The following is a 17,645-nucleotide window of genomic DNA, read 5'->3' as shown; positions in this document are numbered from 1 at the left end:
CTCTACTATGTACTGTGTACTAAATTAATTTACCGCTATCTGTACACATATATTTTGGCTGTCAACAGTCTCAAGCCAAGCGTTGTAATCACGACGCGCTTGTTACCTTTCCAGCGCTTTTGCGACAGCATGAGTTAGATACACTGAACGATAATATTCTATTATACTGATACGCTCTCCAGTTCCTTGTTGCATATTTAGCAAAATATTTAGCTGTAAATTGTTATAGAAGAGATTGCTTAGCTATTTGTCGAGTTTTTGAAACGTTAGGTACCTACCTATACCTATAAGTAACGCCAAAGTCAACTTCAGCTTTGCTTTTAGCACTGCTTTATTGTTATAGGTCACTTGCAATTATCTAGAAAATGTCATACTGCCGTGAAGATGGTGAGTGCTATTGCTGGTTCCAGCTCCCGATAATTCTGCTCATCAATACTGTGCTGGTCTTGTAGTCCATTTAGTTATTATTTACTTTAGACCGGTTACTAGTTTACTTTGGTGCAATCCCTAAGTAAGAAGCTGAAGCAAATCATATGATATCTTCTGACCTGATAATATCTAATTATTATTCATGGCACAAACAAGTTAAAAAGCACCAATACAATATGGAAAGTAACATCAATTTGCTTGTGGCGAAACACTGCAGTGCAGAAGGCAATGCTTTAGGAGTGATTACAGGCAATGGCTGGTCAAATATTTTTTATAAACTTAGTCCCAACCTTTTGATTTGGAGGATTCTCAAGGACAGAGCCCCTGGCCCCTGCTAAGCGAAGCTCGTTGCGTTGACCCTGCCTTCTACCCTCCTATCGAGCAATTCTGGTTCTATGGCAGAATTTAGAGTATGCATTTTAACGCTTAACATGCGCGCACAGCAGCAGCAGCGCACGTCCGGTCCCCTCAGACTTCACCTGGCTACGGCCTGCCACCAACCGCAACCATACCTGTCAGGGGGCCCATAAACATCAAGGACCTGTCAGGCTTCAAACCCGGACTGTTGTAACTGGGAATGCATGCTCTTGCCACGTGGAGTCCAACACTCTACCGACTGAGCTACAGGACCGTCAAAGTGAAGGCCTGAAGCCTGATGCACAACCACTTAACCTGTAAATATTTGACTTACCATTGCTTGCAATCTATTATGTGAGTAATTTCTCCCTTATCCACAGGTAGGCAAAAATCAGTAGGTAGGTCAGGCTAGGTAAGGTTTGGTTAAGTTTCCTTTTTAACATTTTGGTGGCATGTAAGTATGATATCTGGATTAAGGATGTCAAAAAAGGGAAGAATGTGTAAAATTTACCTTTGAAAAGTGAATCTGTCCTAAAGTAAATAATAGCAATCCATTTTACAATTTGATAAAAGACTGTATGTTACAGCCACAACTGCTGCTTGCTGTAAATCATTTATGTATTCTCTATATTTGGGATGTGGTTGAAAAATGTTAATTGTTTACAGTGCTTTTATGACATTTTATGTCATTATTTAATTTTAGTTCCTAAATGTCCATTCACAGGAAAAGACAAAGTCATTTTTCTCACCAAAGAAGATTATGAGAAGCCAAGTACAATTGAACTGGAGGAGGAGGAGCAGCCAGCAGGTAGGGGTCAAAGCAGGGTTTGGACCAGTGAGTGTCTGTGCCAATAAACCTCTTTTGTTTTTGTGTAGATAAATAAGTTTATAAGAATATATTTCAAACAGGCTTTTTCAAACAAGTTTTAACCCATGCCTTGGTGGGGGCTATTTTTTACCCGCCCTCCAGACTTTTCGTTATATCTCTAGAGTCTCTACGCCGATCGTCACCAAACATTCAGTACCCTCCTGGGCATCAATTTTACACATTGTGACCATTTTTTTCCAAAATGCTATGATAGGTTGGCCGTAAATGACATCAGAGTGACGTCATATACTGCCGTTTTCGACAAAAAAAAAGTTTCTGTGACCTACCTGTAAAAAATACTTGTGACCGGCAAAACATTTTATTTTTGACCTGACCTGTGACGTCATCGGTGACCCTGAGTTCAATTAAATTGTACCTCTTTCGACAGATTTGACAGGGCTTTCGAACGCCGTTTGAATTTTGGGGATCCGTCCAGCAGTTTGGGAGATATGAGGGGGCAAAAATAGCCCCCCCCCCCCACCAGGTCGATATGAACAGACTCTACCAGGGCGCCGGTTAAGATGTTATTGCTAAGCAGTTGGTGGGTGGGCTCACGTAACTGATTATTTTTGTTTCTTTATCATAATACTGAGGTTTTATGCATCTACATAGTTTCAGAATGTTTTATTCATTTAGCTGTTTTTTTCAGATACTTTGCATATTGATTTGATCTTGCTTACTCACTTACAATTTACAAATAGTTCAGTTATTATCAAGGCGATTGTGTAATGTTCTCAATGTGGAAAATATGAAATACATTTTGTCCCAAAAGTCTTGGCAACACCCATTTCCTGACGATTCTAGAATAACGATTTAGGAAAGGTCTTTGCTGCCTTTATATTCTCAACCTGTCTACTTTCATCATTCATGCCAAGTTTGAGGGCGATCGACCCAGTGACTGCCGAGTTATTGTAACTATTGCAAATTTGACACCTCTTCGGTTTGCACGTGGCACGTGCAGTACTGGTCACCCATATGTGTCGGATGTAGCGGAGGTCTTGCTTTAAGGGATGTCGTACGCAGAAGATCACTTGTTGATCGGTCGAGTGGTTGCCGAGATATACCTAAGCCTCTCAAAAGCGTCACTGGGCCGGGTCGGGCCGCTCATACTGAGATCATTTTCCGTCATTGCCCCAAAATTTGTCAATTTGGGTGGGAAATGACATCGAAGTGAAAATCAATTTCCACTCTCATCTCCAATTTTCAAGACCAATTTTCCACTCCCAATGCAACCAAGGAAGAGCAGGTAGGTAGCGTGGATGCTTTTTTGCATCCTCTGTCTGCCACACTAGTAGATAAATTGATGTTTTTTCCTTTTCCATTGTTTTTGGGCGTTACCTGACCAACAGTTTTTCACTTTGATCCCCCTTTTGGTCAGCGATATCCTCTCAGACACCCAAGCAAAAATATAATTTTGGGACAACGGAAAATTTCCGTTCAACCACAGATCAACTGGCTCGCTCGCCTGCTGATGAGCGTTTTGCAAAAAGACAACAAACTGAGTTGTCGACGAGTTTCAGCATTTTGTCTTAGCCTATAAAGGCTCTTTGTAATAACGTCAAGCCAGACCGGATGAATAGTCGGTTTCGGGGGAAATTTGCACATTACGTGCCACGCATTGAAACCACCAAATTGCCTGTCAAGCTTATGGTATGGCGTGAAATGAACGCTTTGGGTGTTGTTGCTGGGCTCTACCCGGGGTTCTACGTTGCATCCCTAGCGCAGGTGAACCACTTCGGGTACTACGCGTCAGAAAACGTGTGAGGCTCCTTTATGGCAGCGGTCGAAGGCAGCGGACCAGTATTGCAACCTGGTTGCAAGCATATTGTTACGCACCGAGGAATGTGCCAGGCTACGCAGTGATTATATCGGCTGTTGATTAAAACAATTTCGACAAAAGAGTGTTAAAAACCAGGGGATTGTGATGTTACAAAACTTTTGGGACACCCTATAAGTAAATTGAATTTAAATAGTCAGATTCTTACAGTCTATTACCTTTGGTGGCATTGAATCATGCCTGCGCAGGCGTCTCTGCGCTGTGTACCACAGCTGATGGCTCTGTGTTGCAGGACTGATCGGGCCGGATGGGGAGATCAACTGGAACTGCCCCTGCCTGGGCGGAATGGCCACCGGACCGTGCGGAGTCGAGTTCAGAGAGGCCTTCTCCTGCTTTCACTATAGGTGGGCTTAGTATGTGTCAGCATTCATCTTCTTATTTTCAACATTGCTGTCCATTGGCATGCTATTATGGTGATGCGGCTCTATCTCCACAGCAAAGCGGAGCCACGGGGGAGCGATTGTTACGAGCCGTTTCAGAAGATGCACGAGTGCATGCAGAGCTACCCGCAGCTGTACGGCACATCTGAGGAGGACGACAAAGAGTTCCAGGAGAAGATGCAGAAGGCGGAGGCCGAGTCAGCGGCGGCGGCGGCCGAGTCGGCGGCGGTGGAGGCCGGCGCCGCTCAGGCAGAGACGCCGCCGTCCGGCGCGGCTGAAGCGTCCTAGCACCGGTGTGTGTGTGTGAGAGGGCGATGAGTGTGTGTGCGTGCCGAGCGGGACCGCCCAGTGAGCTGGCGCTGTGCCGAGCGGGACCGCCCAGTGAGCTGGCGCTGTGCCGAGCGGGACCGCCCAGTGAGCTGGCGCTGTGCCGAGCGGGACCGCCCAGTGAGCTGGCGCTGTAGTGGAATTGAGGGCCGCTCGCGTTGATCATGTGCAGAGGCGGCGCCTGGTCGGCTGGAAGTGCGACGGGTGGAACGGCTGGTAGCGGCGTGTGCGGCGGCCGGTGGCCGGCAGCCTCCCCGGACCACTGTCAGAACCACGGGCCGGTCGGGGAGCTGGCGGCGTTCAGTCGCCGGCCTGCTGTCCACGCTGGTGCCGCGGGCGCGCCGCTGCCAGAGCGGCTCAGAGCTCAGGTACCTTCATAACTGGCACCGTTCACTCGTGTTTTCTGTCTACCGAACTGCACGTAATGTGTTACCCAGTATTTGCGTCGGTTGCAATGTGCATTATGCGGTCTGCCAATGTCCGAACGTCGAATACAGCTGCACAATACAGTGTTATTTGCAGTGGCGTATCCAAGGGGGGACCCTGGGGGTCCTAGGATCCCCCCTGGAGCCTTGAAAAAAAAGTTTTTTTTATAACACGGAAAAAATTGAAATGACTTCAAGGGCCCTTTTGACCACTTCCCATTTTATTCGCTAAAAGAAAAAGTATTGTAGAACTCTTTTGAGGATTATTAGAGGACACATTTAGGCCAATGAGGGACCTTGTGAAGGACACAGAGGGCCCTCTCAGGCACACAGAGAGCCCTCTCGGGCACACAGAGGGCCCTCTCAGGTACACAGAGAGCCCTCTCGGGCACGCAGAGGGCCCTCTCAGGCTCACAGAGGGTCCTCTCAGGCACACAGAGGGCCCTCTCAGGCAAACAGAGGGCCCTCTCAGGTACATAGAGGTCCCTCTCAGGCACACAGAGGGCCCTCTCAGGCTCACAGAGGGCCCTCTCAGGCACACAGAGGGTCCTCTCAGGCACACAGAGGGCCCTCTAGGGCTCACAGAGGGCCCTCTCAGGCACACATAGGGCCTTCTCAGGCACACAGAGGGCCCTTTCAGGCAAACAGAGGGCCCTCTCAGGTACACAGAGGGCCCTTTCAGGCACATAGAGGGCGCTCTCAGGTACACAGAGGGTCCTCTTAGACACACAGAGGGCCCTCTCAGGCAAACAGAGGGCCCTCTCAGGTACACAGAGGGCCCTTTCAGGCACACAGAGGGCCCTCTCAGGCTCACAGAGGGCCCTCTCAGGCTCACAGAGGGCCCTCTCAGGCACACATAGGGCCCTCTCAGGCACACATAGGGCCCTTTCAGGTACACAGAGGGCCCTTTCAGGCACACAGAGGGCCCTCTCAGGCTCACAGAGGGCTCTCTCAGGCACACATAGGGCCTCTCAGGCACACATAGGGCCTCTCAGGCACACAGAGGGCCCTCTCAGGCTCACAGAGGGCCCTCTCAGGCACACATAGGGCTCTCTCAGGCACACAGAGGGTTCTCTGAGACACACAGAGGGTCCTTTCAGGCAAACAGAGGGCCGTCTCAGGTACACAGAGGGCCCTCTCAGGCACACATAGGGCCCTCTCAGGCACACAGAGGGCCCTCGCAGGCAAACAGAGGGCCCTCTCAGGTACACAGAGGGCCCTTTCAGGCACACAGAGGACCCTTTCAGGCGAACAGAGGGCCGTCTCAGGTACACAGAGGACCCTTTCAGGCACACAGAGGGCCCTCTCAAACACACAGAGGGCCCTCTCAGGTACTCAGGGGGGCCTCCCAAGCACACAAAGGGCCCTCTAAGACCAGCAGAGGGCCCCTTAAGACGAACAGAAGGTCCTCTGAGGTACGAGGGTCAATGTCAGGCCACAAGGTACCCTATGAGACCACCAGACGGCCCTCTTAGATCAAAGATGGTCCCTGGAGGTCACCAAAGGGCCCTCTGAGGTGAACAAAGGGCCCTCTGAGATCGAAGAGATCAAAGAGATCAAAGAGGGCCCTCTAAGGCGAATGGAGGGCCTTCAAAGGTCACAAAGTGCCCTCTGAGGCCACTGGAGGGCCTTCTGAGGTGATATGAGGCTATGTCAGACCACCATGAGCCCTATGAGGTTTAGGCCCTCTGAGATCAAAGAGGGTCCTTGGAAGTCATCGGAGTACCCCTTAAGGCTCATTGAGGCGATCAAAGGCCAGAGGGCCCCCTTAGACACCACAAAGAAGTAAAAAAGATCCCTCTGAGGTCAAAGACAGCTCTTTGAGATGTAATAGGGCCATTTGAGGCCTCCGAGGGCCCTCTGATGCCTCAGAGAGGCGCCCTCTGATGCCAAAATAGGGTCCTCTGAAGTCTAAATCCACCAGAGGGCCCTCTGAGGCGAACAGAGGGCCCTAACATCCACCTCAAAGAGGGCCCTCTGAAAATCAACTGGCCCTCGGAGTCAGTGTCCCAAAATCGTATTTTGGCTTGGGTGTCAGAGGGGGAAAAGGTCACCCAAAAGAGGGATAAGAGTGGACAATTGTCAGTCACAGGGCAGTCGGAGCCCTCTGAGAAGGCCACTTGAGCCTTACACCAGAGGGCCCTCTGAGGTGATATGAAGGCTATGTCAGGCCACTATGGGCTCTATGAGGTCATCAGGCACTCTGAGGAAAAAGCTCTGAGGCGAACAGAGGGCCCTTGGATAATCAGAGGACTTTTTAGGTCAACTAGGGGCCTTATGAGGCCAGCAAAGGACCCTTTGGGACACAAACAGGGCCTCTCAGGCACCCGGAGGGACCTCTTTTCTAAGGCAAACAGGGGGTCACCTTAGATGATATGAGGGCTATTTTAGGCCACTAGGGGCCTCATGTACCGGGCTTCTCACAAAAGTCGGACCAATTTCTTTTGCGGATAATGGACTGGAAACAATATTTAAACGAAACAAATGCACGTGAAAAGAAAGCAAATTTTTAGGAGATTTATATGATACCATATTCGTTGAGTTTAAAAAAATGAGACAGTGGTCTTAAGACGCCAAAGCAAACTCAAAGAAATTCTACTTTCAGAATAAGTCGGTCGTTTCAACACAACCGAACTTCCGCAATCCTTTTTTTGTGCAAAGTAAGCACCATCTTGAAATGCTATTTTCCACGTTGTTGAAAGTTTCTGGCTCGAGGAAATGTTAACTGCGGGTTCAAAGAACATAGCGGAGGCCGCAAACCTAATCAAAGAAGCCCGGCGAACGTCCCTCGTGTCAGAGATGCGCTATACCCAGGCTGTCAATGGTCAGCGATACCGGATGACCCTGACAAATTTTTGGAGTGTCCTGCAGACCACAATGGGCGGCGATCCTGAACCACTCAAATGCCAATAGTTCCAGCTAGACGTTTCCACGGCCAATACCGCTAAACCGGGAGTGGCTGCAGGAGCGCTCCGGGCAGCGTGTGATCTCGAGATTTGAGACACATCCGTGACCAGCGAGCTCCCCGGACTTGACCCCACCGGACTTTTTCCTGTAGGACCACCTCAAGTCCCAGGTGTACCGAAACCACCCAAGAAGTCCCAAAGACCTGAAGGGTGCAATGAGGTCGGCGGTGCGCAGCCTGCCACCTTTCGCGTGCCGTGCTGCAACAGAGGCCGCGCTGCGCGGGGCTTAACTGTGCGTCGAGCGAAACGGGGGTCATCTCGAACAGGTCCGGCAAGGCTCAGTAAGGCGATCGCCGACGGTCGAAATCCCCCGAAACAAAATATTTTTAACCAGGCTTTCAGATGATACCTGATTTATTTTTGTAACACTGACACACCCTAAAATATATTAATTTTAAATTCGTCCGACTTTTGTGAGAAGCCCGGTATTAGACCAACATACGGTCATTTGAAGTAAAAGAGAACCTTTTGAGGTAAAAAGGGCCCCTGGAGAGAAAATAGAGGGACCTTTCAGGTACCCAGAAGGTCCATGGAGGCCACTAGAGGACCCTTTGAGGCCAGTGATGGTCTTCAGAGGCCATCAGAGGGTCCCTCTGAGGGTAACAGAGGGTCCTTAAGACGACCAGAGGCCCTCCGTGAAAATGCGGGCGTCACAAGGCCCGGTTTGCATCAAAGGTCAGGGCTATGCCCAGTTTTGGCTCTCTGTTGCCTGCCGACGTGTTCCGAGCTGTCGCAAAAAAACGATGTGGTGGCACCCACGCCCCCCCCCCCCCGCCCGGCCAGGGTCCTTCTAACCAGGGATGCGGAGGCGTGGAAATTTCAGACGGCTCCGGCTCCGGCTCCGGAGAAAAAAATCGGCTTCGGCTCCGGCTCCGGCTCCGGCTTCGACTCCAGTACTCAGTTCATCCTTTATACAAATAAATACGGGTGGAAAAGAAAAGATGAAGGATTGGTTCACGTTGTTTCTGTATTTGCATAACAAGGCTATTTTGAATACCACATATTTTACTGCCTTGCAGGCACTGTGAAACCGAACTAGGTCAATAATGTTTTCCTCTTCAAAAAAAAAAAAAAAAAAACAGCCGGAGTCGCCGCCTTTTTTACCGCTCCGGCTCCGGGCTATATTGTTTCACGGCTCCGGCTCCGGCTCCGGCTCCAGGCAAAATATGCCGGCACCGGCGGCTCCTCCGGCTCCAGCTCCGGCTCCGCACCCCTGCATCTATAACTCGGCTTCTGAGCCACGTACCAACACGCCTAAGGCAGTGTTCGAAGGGACGCAAGCAAACAATAATGACGAAATTACGCCTGTCACTTTTTAGATCAGTTCAAAATTCAGTTCACATAGGTCATCCAAGGTTAAATTTCGCCAATTGTCAGGTCCAATTTCGACAATTTTCAACAAACCACCGCATGATTCGGAAATGAATAGAGCTACAGTACCGGGGAAAAGCGTAGTTAATAGCTCTTTTAACACCCCTTTCGCCGTTTCCATCCTCAGGACATTCAAATCCTTCTCCTCCATGCCGCAACCTCTGATCCGGGCTGGACCTGGACGGGCAACTTTATTCCATGCGGGCGGCTCCCATTGGAGCTCACTGCAGCTCCTAAGGAAGCACACTCATAACCGGGTGCAGTGAGCACTTGGGGGGCTGGTCGGCCTGTCCTGTTGGACAGGCTCAGCCCCAGTGAGTCACCAAGGTGCCCGCCCAGACCAATGTCTCCCTCAATTCCTATCATCCCTCCGGCCCTGAAATGGCCTGTCAGACCGAAAGCCGAAAGGGCCTGGGTCCAACCCAACAAAACAAACAAAGCTCTTTTAACGCACTTTCTGTAAACTGTGCTCAGATTTGACCTAAGCCTGTTAAAGGAAGACTGCCACCTTCAAAAAGTTTTCTCAGATCGGCCTATGATTTATTCCTTGGACAAAACAAAATTTTAGAATTCACCTGACAAAGTATCATCACGTGAATCGCGAAAAAAATTGTCGATTATCATACAATTATCAATCGGTTAATGTCTAGCGACAATGTTTACACATCACTAGACTTCAAGGTCATAAGATTATTACATTTTATTTGAAAAAGTAAGGTATTTTATGATTTACTAATATATGATTTCATAAGAAATTGGCCATGTTTAATTTATTTTGCATTTAAGTTCGTAAAACATTTAAAAATCATGGCTCATTTGGAATGGGTCTGGCCCATGTTAAACCCCATTTCCCACACTTTTTTGGAAAAAATGAACCACTGAATATATAAGTTTAACTTTTATTTTGACACTCCAAAATTCTTCTCTGATCTCGAAACAATCAAAGTTTTGACATATATTTACCAATAGATAAGAAAATTCATGTTTCAAAGTTATCGATAAACAGTAGAGATGTCGGTTTTCTTGGACTAAAAAAATGGCATCAAACTGAACTTTGGTCTCCGATTTCTCGCAAACGGGTTCGAATTTCGGAAAACCGACTTCAGTCTGGGACATAGGTGGCTCAGCTCTAGTGAAAACCGTTTTGTGGAAAAAAGGTGGCAGTCTACCTTTAATTGTACACTTTTTATATCGGAACATTTTCATGTTCTTACAGCTCTGTAGGCCTGATAGCTCTTCCTGCGAAACCTTTTTTGGGTCGAAAATGGCAGAACATGACGTCATTCTGACGTATTTGCGGCCAACCTATCATAGCCTCTGGAAAAAGGTCACAATGTGTAAAATGGATGCCCGGAGAGGTCCTGAAAGTTTGGTGGCGATATCTGCAGTCATTTAGGAGATAGCTACGGAAGAGGACAGGGGGCCGTTTCGCCCCCCCCCTTACGGGGCGCGGGCTAACGCCCTTTCAACTCAGGCTTCAAGGGCCCTTTTGCCACTTAAGGGCCCTTTCAACCCAGTCAGTCAAGGGCCCTTTTGACTGCGGATCCCCCCTGAGAGAAATCCTAGATACGCCACTGGTTATTTGTAACATAGTACCTAATCCTCGGCATGTGTCAGGTTCGGTTGTAGGGGAGAGTGGGGTAAGATGCCCAGGGTTTTACAAACTCATATATTATTCGAAAATGACTATCGGAAAGCAAAAACTTTTAGTTTCAACGGAAGCCGACATCATTTTTCTCCAAAAAATAACACACTTTCGTGCCTGAAATATGATAGCTTTTATGCTATTAAGCATTTTCCTGAAGAAGTTAAAGGGGGCATCTTACCCCACAGGGTGGGAAAGACGCCCCCTGGCGTTGGGGAAGATGCCCCCCTGCACTATAAGTGACATAAATGGGCACGTGAATCGCCTGAACGAATCAGTAGTCCCTTCGAGCCTGCAATAGACACTAAACGTCATCGTAAGGGCCCTCAAAAGTAGTCGTAAGGGGCTTCAGAGGACATCATCAGGACCATCATAGTTCAGCGCGGCCAAACAAGTCTCCGTGGTGGCGTTCGGAGACCGCTGTGGGGCCCTTACAGGTCTTCATGATGCTTGAGGGCCCTCGAGCCCATCGTGGGGACCTCAGATGCCAGCGCGGCCCGTGGAGCCAACGTGGGAACCCTCAAAGGATGTCGTGAGGGGCCTTGGAGCCAATAATGGGGCCCACAGAGGCCGTCGTGAGGGCTCTCAGAGTCAGATGCCGCCCAAAAAGTCGCTGTGTGGGCCGAGAGACCGGCATGGGAAGCACCCGACCGTACTGGACTCTCAATAGTCCCAGATCGGCTTTTGTCTCTCATCACAAGTATGTAATAAATGATTTGACGGGTTCCGTGAAGGCCAGCCTACGGATTTAGGGGGGCGTCTTTCCCCATCAGGGCAGGGGGCATCTTACCCCAAGGTACCGAATTAACATTAAATCATTACAATTAGTTAGCCATAAAACTATGCCCTGAAACAAACTGTTTGGGACACAGTACACGCATGTTAATGTATCACGACCATAGCAAGAGACATAAAAATTATTTACCTTCTTTGATATTTACAATGTTTTGACACCAAAATATTTTTCGAAAGAAGCAAATAAAAAACATGCAATCACCAGCCAGACGTTGCCCAACTGAGCTTCGCAAATTTTTGTGCAGTTAACAAGGCAGTCTTCCACTTCACGCTAAGAACATTAATTTCCAGGTTCGATTCTTTGTTTCGCCGCTAGAGGGGGTGGGGCGTCTTTCCCACCCTGGGCATCTTACCCCACTCTCCCCTACAGTTGACTACAGAACAATGTTTCACTCTTCACAGGCAATCAGTTGCCCATGGAATGGCAGGCTGTGCCGCATTACACAAGCTGAGTGACGAATATAATATTCTGACCCAACGCTCACTAGATACACGCTCAATTCCACGATAGCGACACGACCAAGCGTTCCAGCCAACTGATTGCTTCAAAGAAGTAGAACATTAGATAGGCATGCGCGCCATTTCGATATTCTGTATTCGGAATTCAGTGAATGTTGGACATATCTAGTCCTGCGGACGAGACAGAAACAATGTTACAGAGGGAAGGCACTGCATACATGTCTATCTCCCCCCAGTCTTTGCCGGCCGGGGACAAAGACTTACATAGATTGGCATAGATTGAAGGGTGCCGTAACGAAACGACGCCGAAAGGCCAAACGACGGGTCGCATTCACGGGAGCGCGAACAAACAAATAGCCCAGGGGGCAACAAAACACAGCTTCTAGGCAACCAGAACGAGTGGACCGGCTGGAAAATGAGCCGGGACAACGATCAAACACTAAACGCGGAACATATCCGAACATCGCAAACAACTGCCGAGTTTGACAATGATAGGGAGTCAGTGGCACAATCAGCGCGTGAAATTGGGGTCGCGATAGCGGATCGGCATTTGGCGCGGGCGATCACTGCGACGGGGACGGTCGGGTTCAGTATCTCTCAGCGGCTGCGAGCCTGGCGCGGCAGGGGGCGGCATGGCCGGCGGCGACGGCGTGGCATGACCGGGCGACAACGCATGCGGGGACACGCGATGTGGTGGTGAAGTCGACATGGACGGTGACGGCGTCACACACTGTGGGGATACAAGGGGCGGCGACGCATCTCGCTCGCGCGGGGATAACACCACAGGCGGCGATGGCGCGGGTGGACGCGGTGTCGGGGGCCTGGCACGGGGCGCCCGCGGCGGCGTCGCCGGCATCTGGCCGACCACTGGAGTCGGAGAGCCGGGGGGTTGCGCCGCAGGTGGAGAAGTGGGTGGCGTCAGTCCAGAGTTCGCGTGCGACTGTGACACGCGTGTTGGATGTCGGCGGAAGTCGTCGAGCAGTTCGTCCATTCGGGTGTGCTGACGACGAGCCGGAACAACCGGAGTGTATTTGCGCAGGAACTGCCTGTTGCGCAATGTCATTCGGCCGCTGCCGTCGACCCGGACCATGTACTGGTTATGTTGTCGCACCTCCACGACGCGGCCAGTTTTGTCCCACTTCCTGGGATATCGTCCGATTTGGTTTTGGAGGCGGACGGCATCACCGACGGTCAGTGGAGGCAGTCGCCTCGTATGTGCGGACCAGCGTTCGTGGTCCCGCATGTGGCGGTTCCGGAGTGCCTCCTCACGAGCACTCAGGGTTTCGCGCCACGTGGGATGAGGACGGTACTGACCGGGGGGTATCGGGATGAAGTCTCGCACCGGACGACCGAACACGCATTGGGCCGGCGACAGCCCTGTCGTGGGGTCGGGAGTGTTGCGGTAGTTCAGCATGGCGCGCTGGAAGCGTCGCACGTTCAGTTCCCCGTTGTCACCTGTGTTGCCTTCGATCATGCGTTTGACGGTTTTGACGCCAACCTCAGCGCGACAGTTCGCGTGTGGGAATGCCACAGAGGAGCGGCGGTGACGAACACCGTAGTCGGCCAGAAACGCCTGTGTCTCGTGGGCAGTGAACTCCGGCCCGCCATCGCTCGTCAGCTCCTCAGCGATGCCAAATGTGCTGAAGACGCGGTAGAGACAGTCTCGGAGGCCTGCGCTGCCATCTTGTGCTCTCTCAACGATTGGCCAGTTAGAATAACGATCAACGATGACGAGGTACGTACGGCCGCAGTGTGTAAAGTAGTCCGCGCATAGTTGCTGGAACGGGTACTCTGGGTAACTGATGTCCTCAGGTGGGGCCCATGGCTGCGATGGGGCGTTCCGGTTGCACGTGTGGCATCGTTCACGGGCGCGCCGAATAGCTGACGTGATGCCGGGCCAGTACACGCTTACGGCCGCGCGCGCGAGCATCATGCCGATCCCTTGGTGCGCACCGTGGAGACTCTGGAGCACCTCCTCGCGGAGGCTGGGTGGGATGACGATTCGCTGATCATACAGGATGATGCCGTCGCTGGTGTATAGGCCATCACGGAGCGAATGATACTCTCGGAGCTCCTCAGGCATCTCGTGGCGGTGGTCTGGTAGCCCTCCCTCGATCAGTTCGAGAAGTCGCATCATCGACGGATCGCCTGCCGTTGCGTCCCTCACGCGGTCCCAGGTGACAGACCGGATCGTGGTGATGGCGGCTGCCGCTACCTCGCCAGCATCGTCGACGGTGACGTCGTCGGAGAGGCTTATGCCGATGGGAGCGCCGGTTGGGTACCGGGACGCGATGTCGGGAACGCGGTTCTTGACTCCGGGGAGATAGCTGATGTCGAATCTGAACCGGAGGGTCTTTTCCTTGAGATTACGGAGACGGGCGTTGGGCAGGTCGACCAGTGATCGGTCCCCGAAAATCTTCACGAGGGGTTTGTGGTCAACAACGACCGTGAGGTCGCTGCAGCCGAGCACGAAGAAGCGCGTTTTCTCGAGGGCGTCGGCCACTGCCAGCGCCTCGCCCTCGACCGGGGCGTACCGAGATTCAGCGCCGGATGTAAAGCGGCTTCCCACCAGCGTGGTCTTCCAGCCCTCAGCGCAGCAGAGTGGTGACCGACCGGCGCATGTGCAGTATTTCTGGAGTAACCAGAAACCGATACCAGTACGGGACCAGTCGGTGGCCAGGACGGTTGGGCGATCTGTCTCGAAGATCTGGACACCCTTCGTGACCTCCTCGACGATGGTCCGTTTCGACATGTCGAACAGTGCCTGGAGTTCATCCGTCCACGTGAACTTGCCGGGCTTCAGGAGTTCCCGGAACGGCAGCATGGCATCCGCCATGGCGAATGCGTAGGCGACGTGATTGACGACCCCGAACCACGCGCGGACGTCTGTCAGGTTCCTGGGAGTGGGGAACTCGGTGATGCTCTGAAGGAAGGCATGAGACGGGCGGACTGTGTCAGGCGTGATTTCAAACCCAGCGAATTCCGCTGTCTTCTGGGCGAAGACAAACTTCTCGCTGTTCAGCGTGATGCCGGAACGGCCACACATGTCCAGCCATTCCACAGTGCGCCAGAACACCTCCTCGATGCTGTCTCCCCAGAGAAGGGTGTCGTCGATGCATTTCGTGTAGCAGTCGTGTGACAGATTTGCCGCCATCACGATCTCGTCATAGCGGCGCGTGTACCCGTCACCGCTGGAGATGTAGCCCTGGGGTGCCGCGCAGTAACGGTATCGGCCCCAGGGGGTCAGGAAAGTGGTGAGGTGTCGATCTTCCTCGTGTAGGGGCACCGAATGGTAGCCATTCCAGGCGTCCAGTATCGTCTTGTAGGTCGACCTCGGCACAGACCGGGCTTGGTGGAAGGGACTTGGGGTATGATGCGTCTCTCTTGCGGCGCAGCGGTTCAGGGGCTGAAGGTCGACGCAACGGCGAGGGCTTCCCGACTTCTTGGAGACGACGACCATCCGGTGGCACCAGGTCACCGGCTCACCAATCGGTACGGGCTCGATGACCCCCAGCTGCACGTCGCGATCCAGGGCGGCCTTGACCTCCGTCTGCCAGTGCAGTGGTACTGGGATAGCCTTGTGGTGGGCCACTGGCTCGGCGTCAGGTCTGAGCATGATGCGCAGGGGTGGACCGTCCATCGGCGTGAGTGGCTGATGTTCACAGGTGTTGAACGTGCTCGCAGAGTAATAGTCGGCCAGCCACTGACGCAGGGCGTCGACGTTGCTCTCCGTTGCCGGCATAGGTAGCTCTGTTGGCTTAGGCGGAGGCGTCTGACGGCGAGGACAGGAACATGCGTTGTACTCGTCGATGCCGATCCCATCCGCGGAGATAGACGCGAGCCCGACAGCGGGGAAAGCGGCGTCGATCATGCCGAGGTCACGACAGGCATCTCGACTGAGGTACATGGTGTCGCAGTTCGGCGTGATGTACACGAACTGTCGAGTCTCCCGCCGAATGCCGTCGCGGTGGCCGGATATACGTAGGATCAACGCTCCGCGGATGTCGATGGGATCGCCGTTTGCTGCGTGCATCCTCAGGGACGTCGGGACGAGGTCAGCCTCCGTGACGCCAAGGCGTCGCATGAGAGAGATGCCCGCCAGACAGCTCTGACAGCCTGTGTCGGCGATGACTTCCTGAGTGATGGTGGCCTGGCTGACCGTGCACTGGAGGCCCAGGGCGCCGTAATCGGCCGGTTGGAGCGAGAGGTCCAGTTTAATCGACGGCTGGGGCTGACTGGGTTGCTGACACCAGCTCTGGGTGATGTCGTCGTACATGTGGTGCCGCATGGCTGCGGCGGTGCATGAAGCTACCGTGTCGTGCGTTGAGTCTCTGAGGCTACAGAGAGCGTCACTGGGAGCGTCATCATCGCCCTCCGGATGTGTAGTCGCGATACCGGCTGCCTGTCGCTGCAGGCAGGCCTCGGTGAAGTGGCCCCGGCGTCTGCAATGACGGCACTGGCTGCGGTAGGCGGGACAGGATTTAGCGCGAACCGCGACAGAGGCTTTTACGCCATGACCTGTCCGACGACAATATTGGCAGACGTCGGCCGGTCCTGCGACTGAACTCTGTTGACGGCCAGCATCGCCAGCTGATACTCGCCGCTCCTGCTCGCCGATGCTCGCTTTCGCTCGCCGGTACTGGCTGCGGGCGGCGGCCACACCTTGAGACTGACCCAGCGTCTGAGCGGATCGCTTACCAGCCTCTTTTGCTTCGACGAAACGAATGGTCTCTTCCAGGGAGATCGGTGTCTGGCCTTGGGCGAGGAGGTCCAGTTGAATATCCCTGTCCGCTAGCCCCCTGGCGAGCGTATCGCGTGTGACTTCATCCTGGTAGCTGACGACCCGTCCGCATTCGCAGGTGACGTGAAACTTACAGACAGCCGCCTGCCCGCGAAGACGAGCGGCGAACGCCCTGACCGGCTCTTCGTGTTCCTGCGTCATGTTGTGGAGCTGGACGCGAGCCACTGCGAGGTTTTCCTCGCGAACGGCGAGACTTCGCATTGCGGCCAAGACAGTCTGTTCGTCCTTGGATGAGAGGGAGCCCCCCGAGAATCTGGTGAGGTCCCTGCGGAGGCCTTCGTCGCAGCATTCAAGCAGCTGGATGACGCAGTCTGTATCGGTGAGTCCGGTGGCTTTCTTGTACTCCGTCCATCGGCTGGTGAAATACTCCCAGTCCTCGCTGGATCCGGCAGCTGTCACGCGCGGTCTGGTGACCTTTTCGGCAGTAATGCTCACTGTAGGCCGGGTATGGGCCTCGGACTGGTGCATTTGAAGAAGTTGTACGACCACGACAGGTGCGGTATCTGCAGCGACGACGTATTCACAGCCGCTGAATGGGCAGGCTGTTGCCATGGTTCGAGGCTCGGGTTTCGACGTTATGCTTGATTGCAAATTAAGATATGTCCAACATAGATAGGCATGCGCGCCATTTCGATATTCTGTATTCGGAATTCAGTGAATGTTGGACATATCTAGTCCTGCGGACGAGACAGAAACAATGTTACAGAGGGAAGGCACTGCATACATGTCTAAACATCATTATGTAGTCAACTGTAGGACATGATACGAATTACGAACGGGTTATGGGGAGGCGGAGAACGTTCACACTTGCCAGGGGGATCCAGGGCGTCGCAAGTCCATCTACGACACGTCGCAAGTTACGACACATGTCCCGTCGCAAGTTATGTCGTAGCGAAAAAAGAGGGATGTTGATGAAAGAGGGGTTTGTCGGAGGATACGACAGAACGTAGCTACGAGTTACGACGAGGCTTACATACCCGCGTTA

At 52.5% G+C, this 17,645-nt stretch overlaps 1 protein-coding gene across 1 annotated transcript; it reads left to right on the top strand.

The window, feature by feature from the left end:
* The first annotated feature begins 119 nt into the window (after positions 1-119).
* LOC122385038 (mitochondrial intermembrane space import and assembly protein 40-B-like) lies at positions 120-4,708 on the top strand. The gene is made up of 4 exons (XM_043373395.1): positions 120-387; positions 1,511-1,594; positions 3,724-3,835; positions 3,928-4,708. The coding sequence occupies exons 1-4, from the start codon at positions 366-368 to the stop codon at positions 4,157-4,159; spliced, it is 450 nt and encodes a 149-aa protein (XP_043229330.1). The 5' UTR covers positions 120-365; the 3' UTR covers positions 4,160-4,708.
* Positions 4,709-17,645: the final 12,937 nt, after the last annotated feature.

This window comes from Amphibalanus amphitrite, unplaced genomic scaffold (genome assembly GCF_019059575.1).
Source record: "Amphibalanus amphitrite isolate SeventyFive unplaced genomic scaffold, NRLGWU_Aamphi_draft 000000F_arrow, whole genome shotgun sequence".
NCBI lineage: Eukaryota > Metazoa > Arthropoda > Thecostraca > Balanomorpha > Balanidae > Amphibalanus > Amphibalanus amphitrite.
The sequence above is the reverse complement of the archived record's forward strand: the minus strand, read 5'-3'. Positions and strand labels throughout refer to the sequence as shown.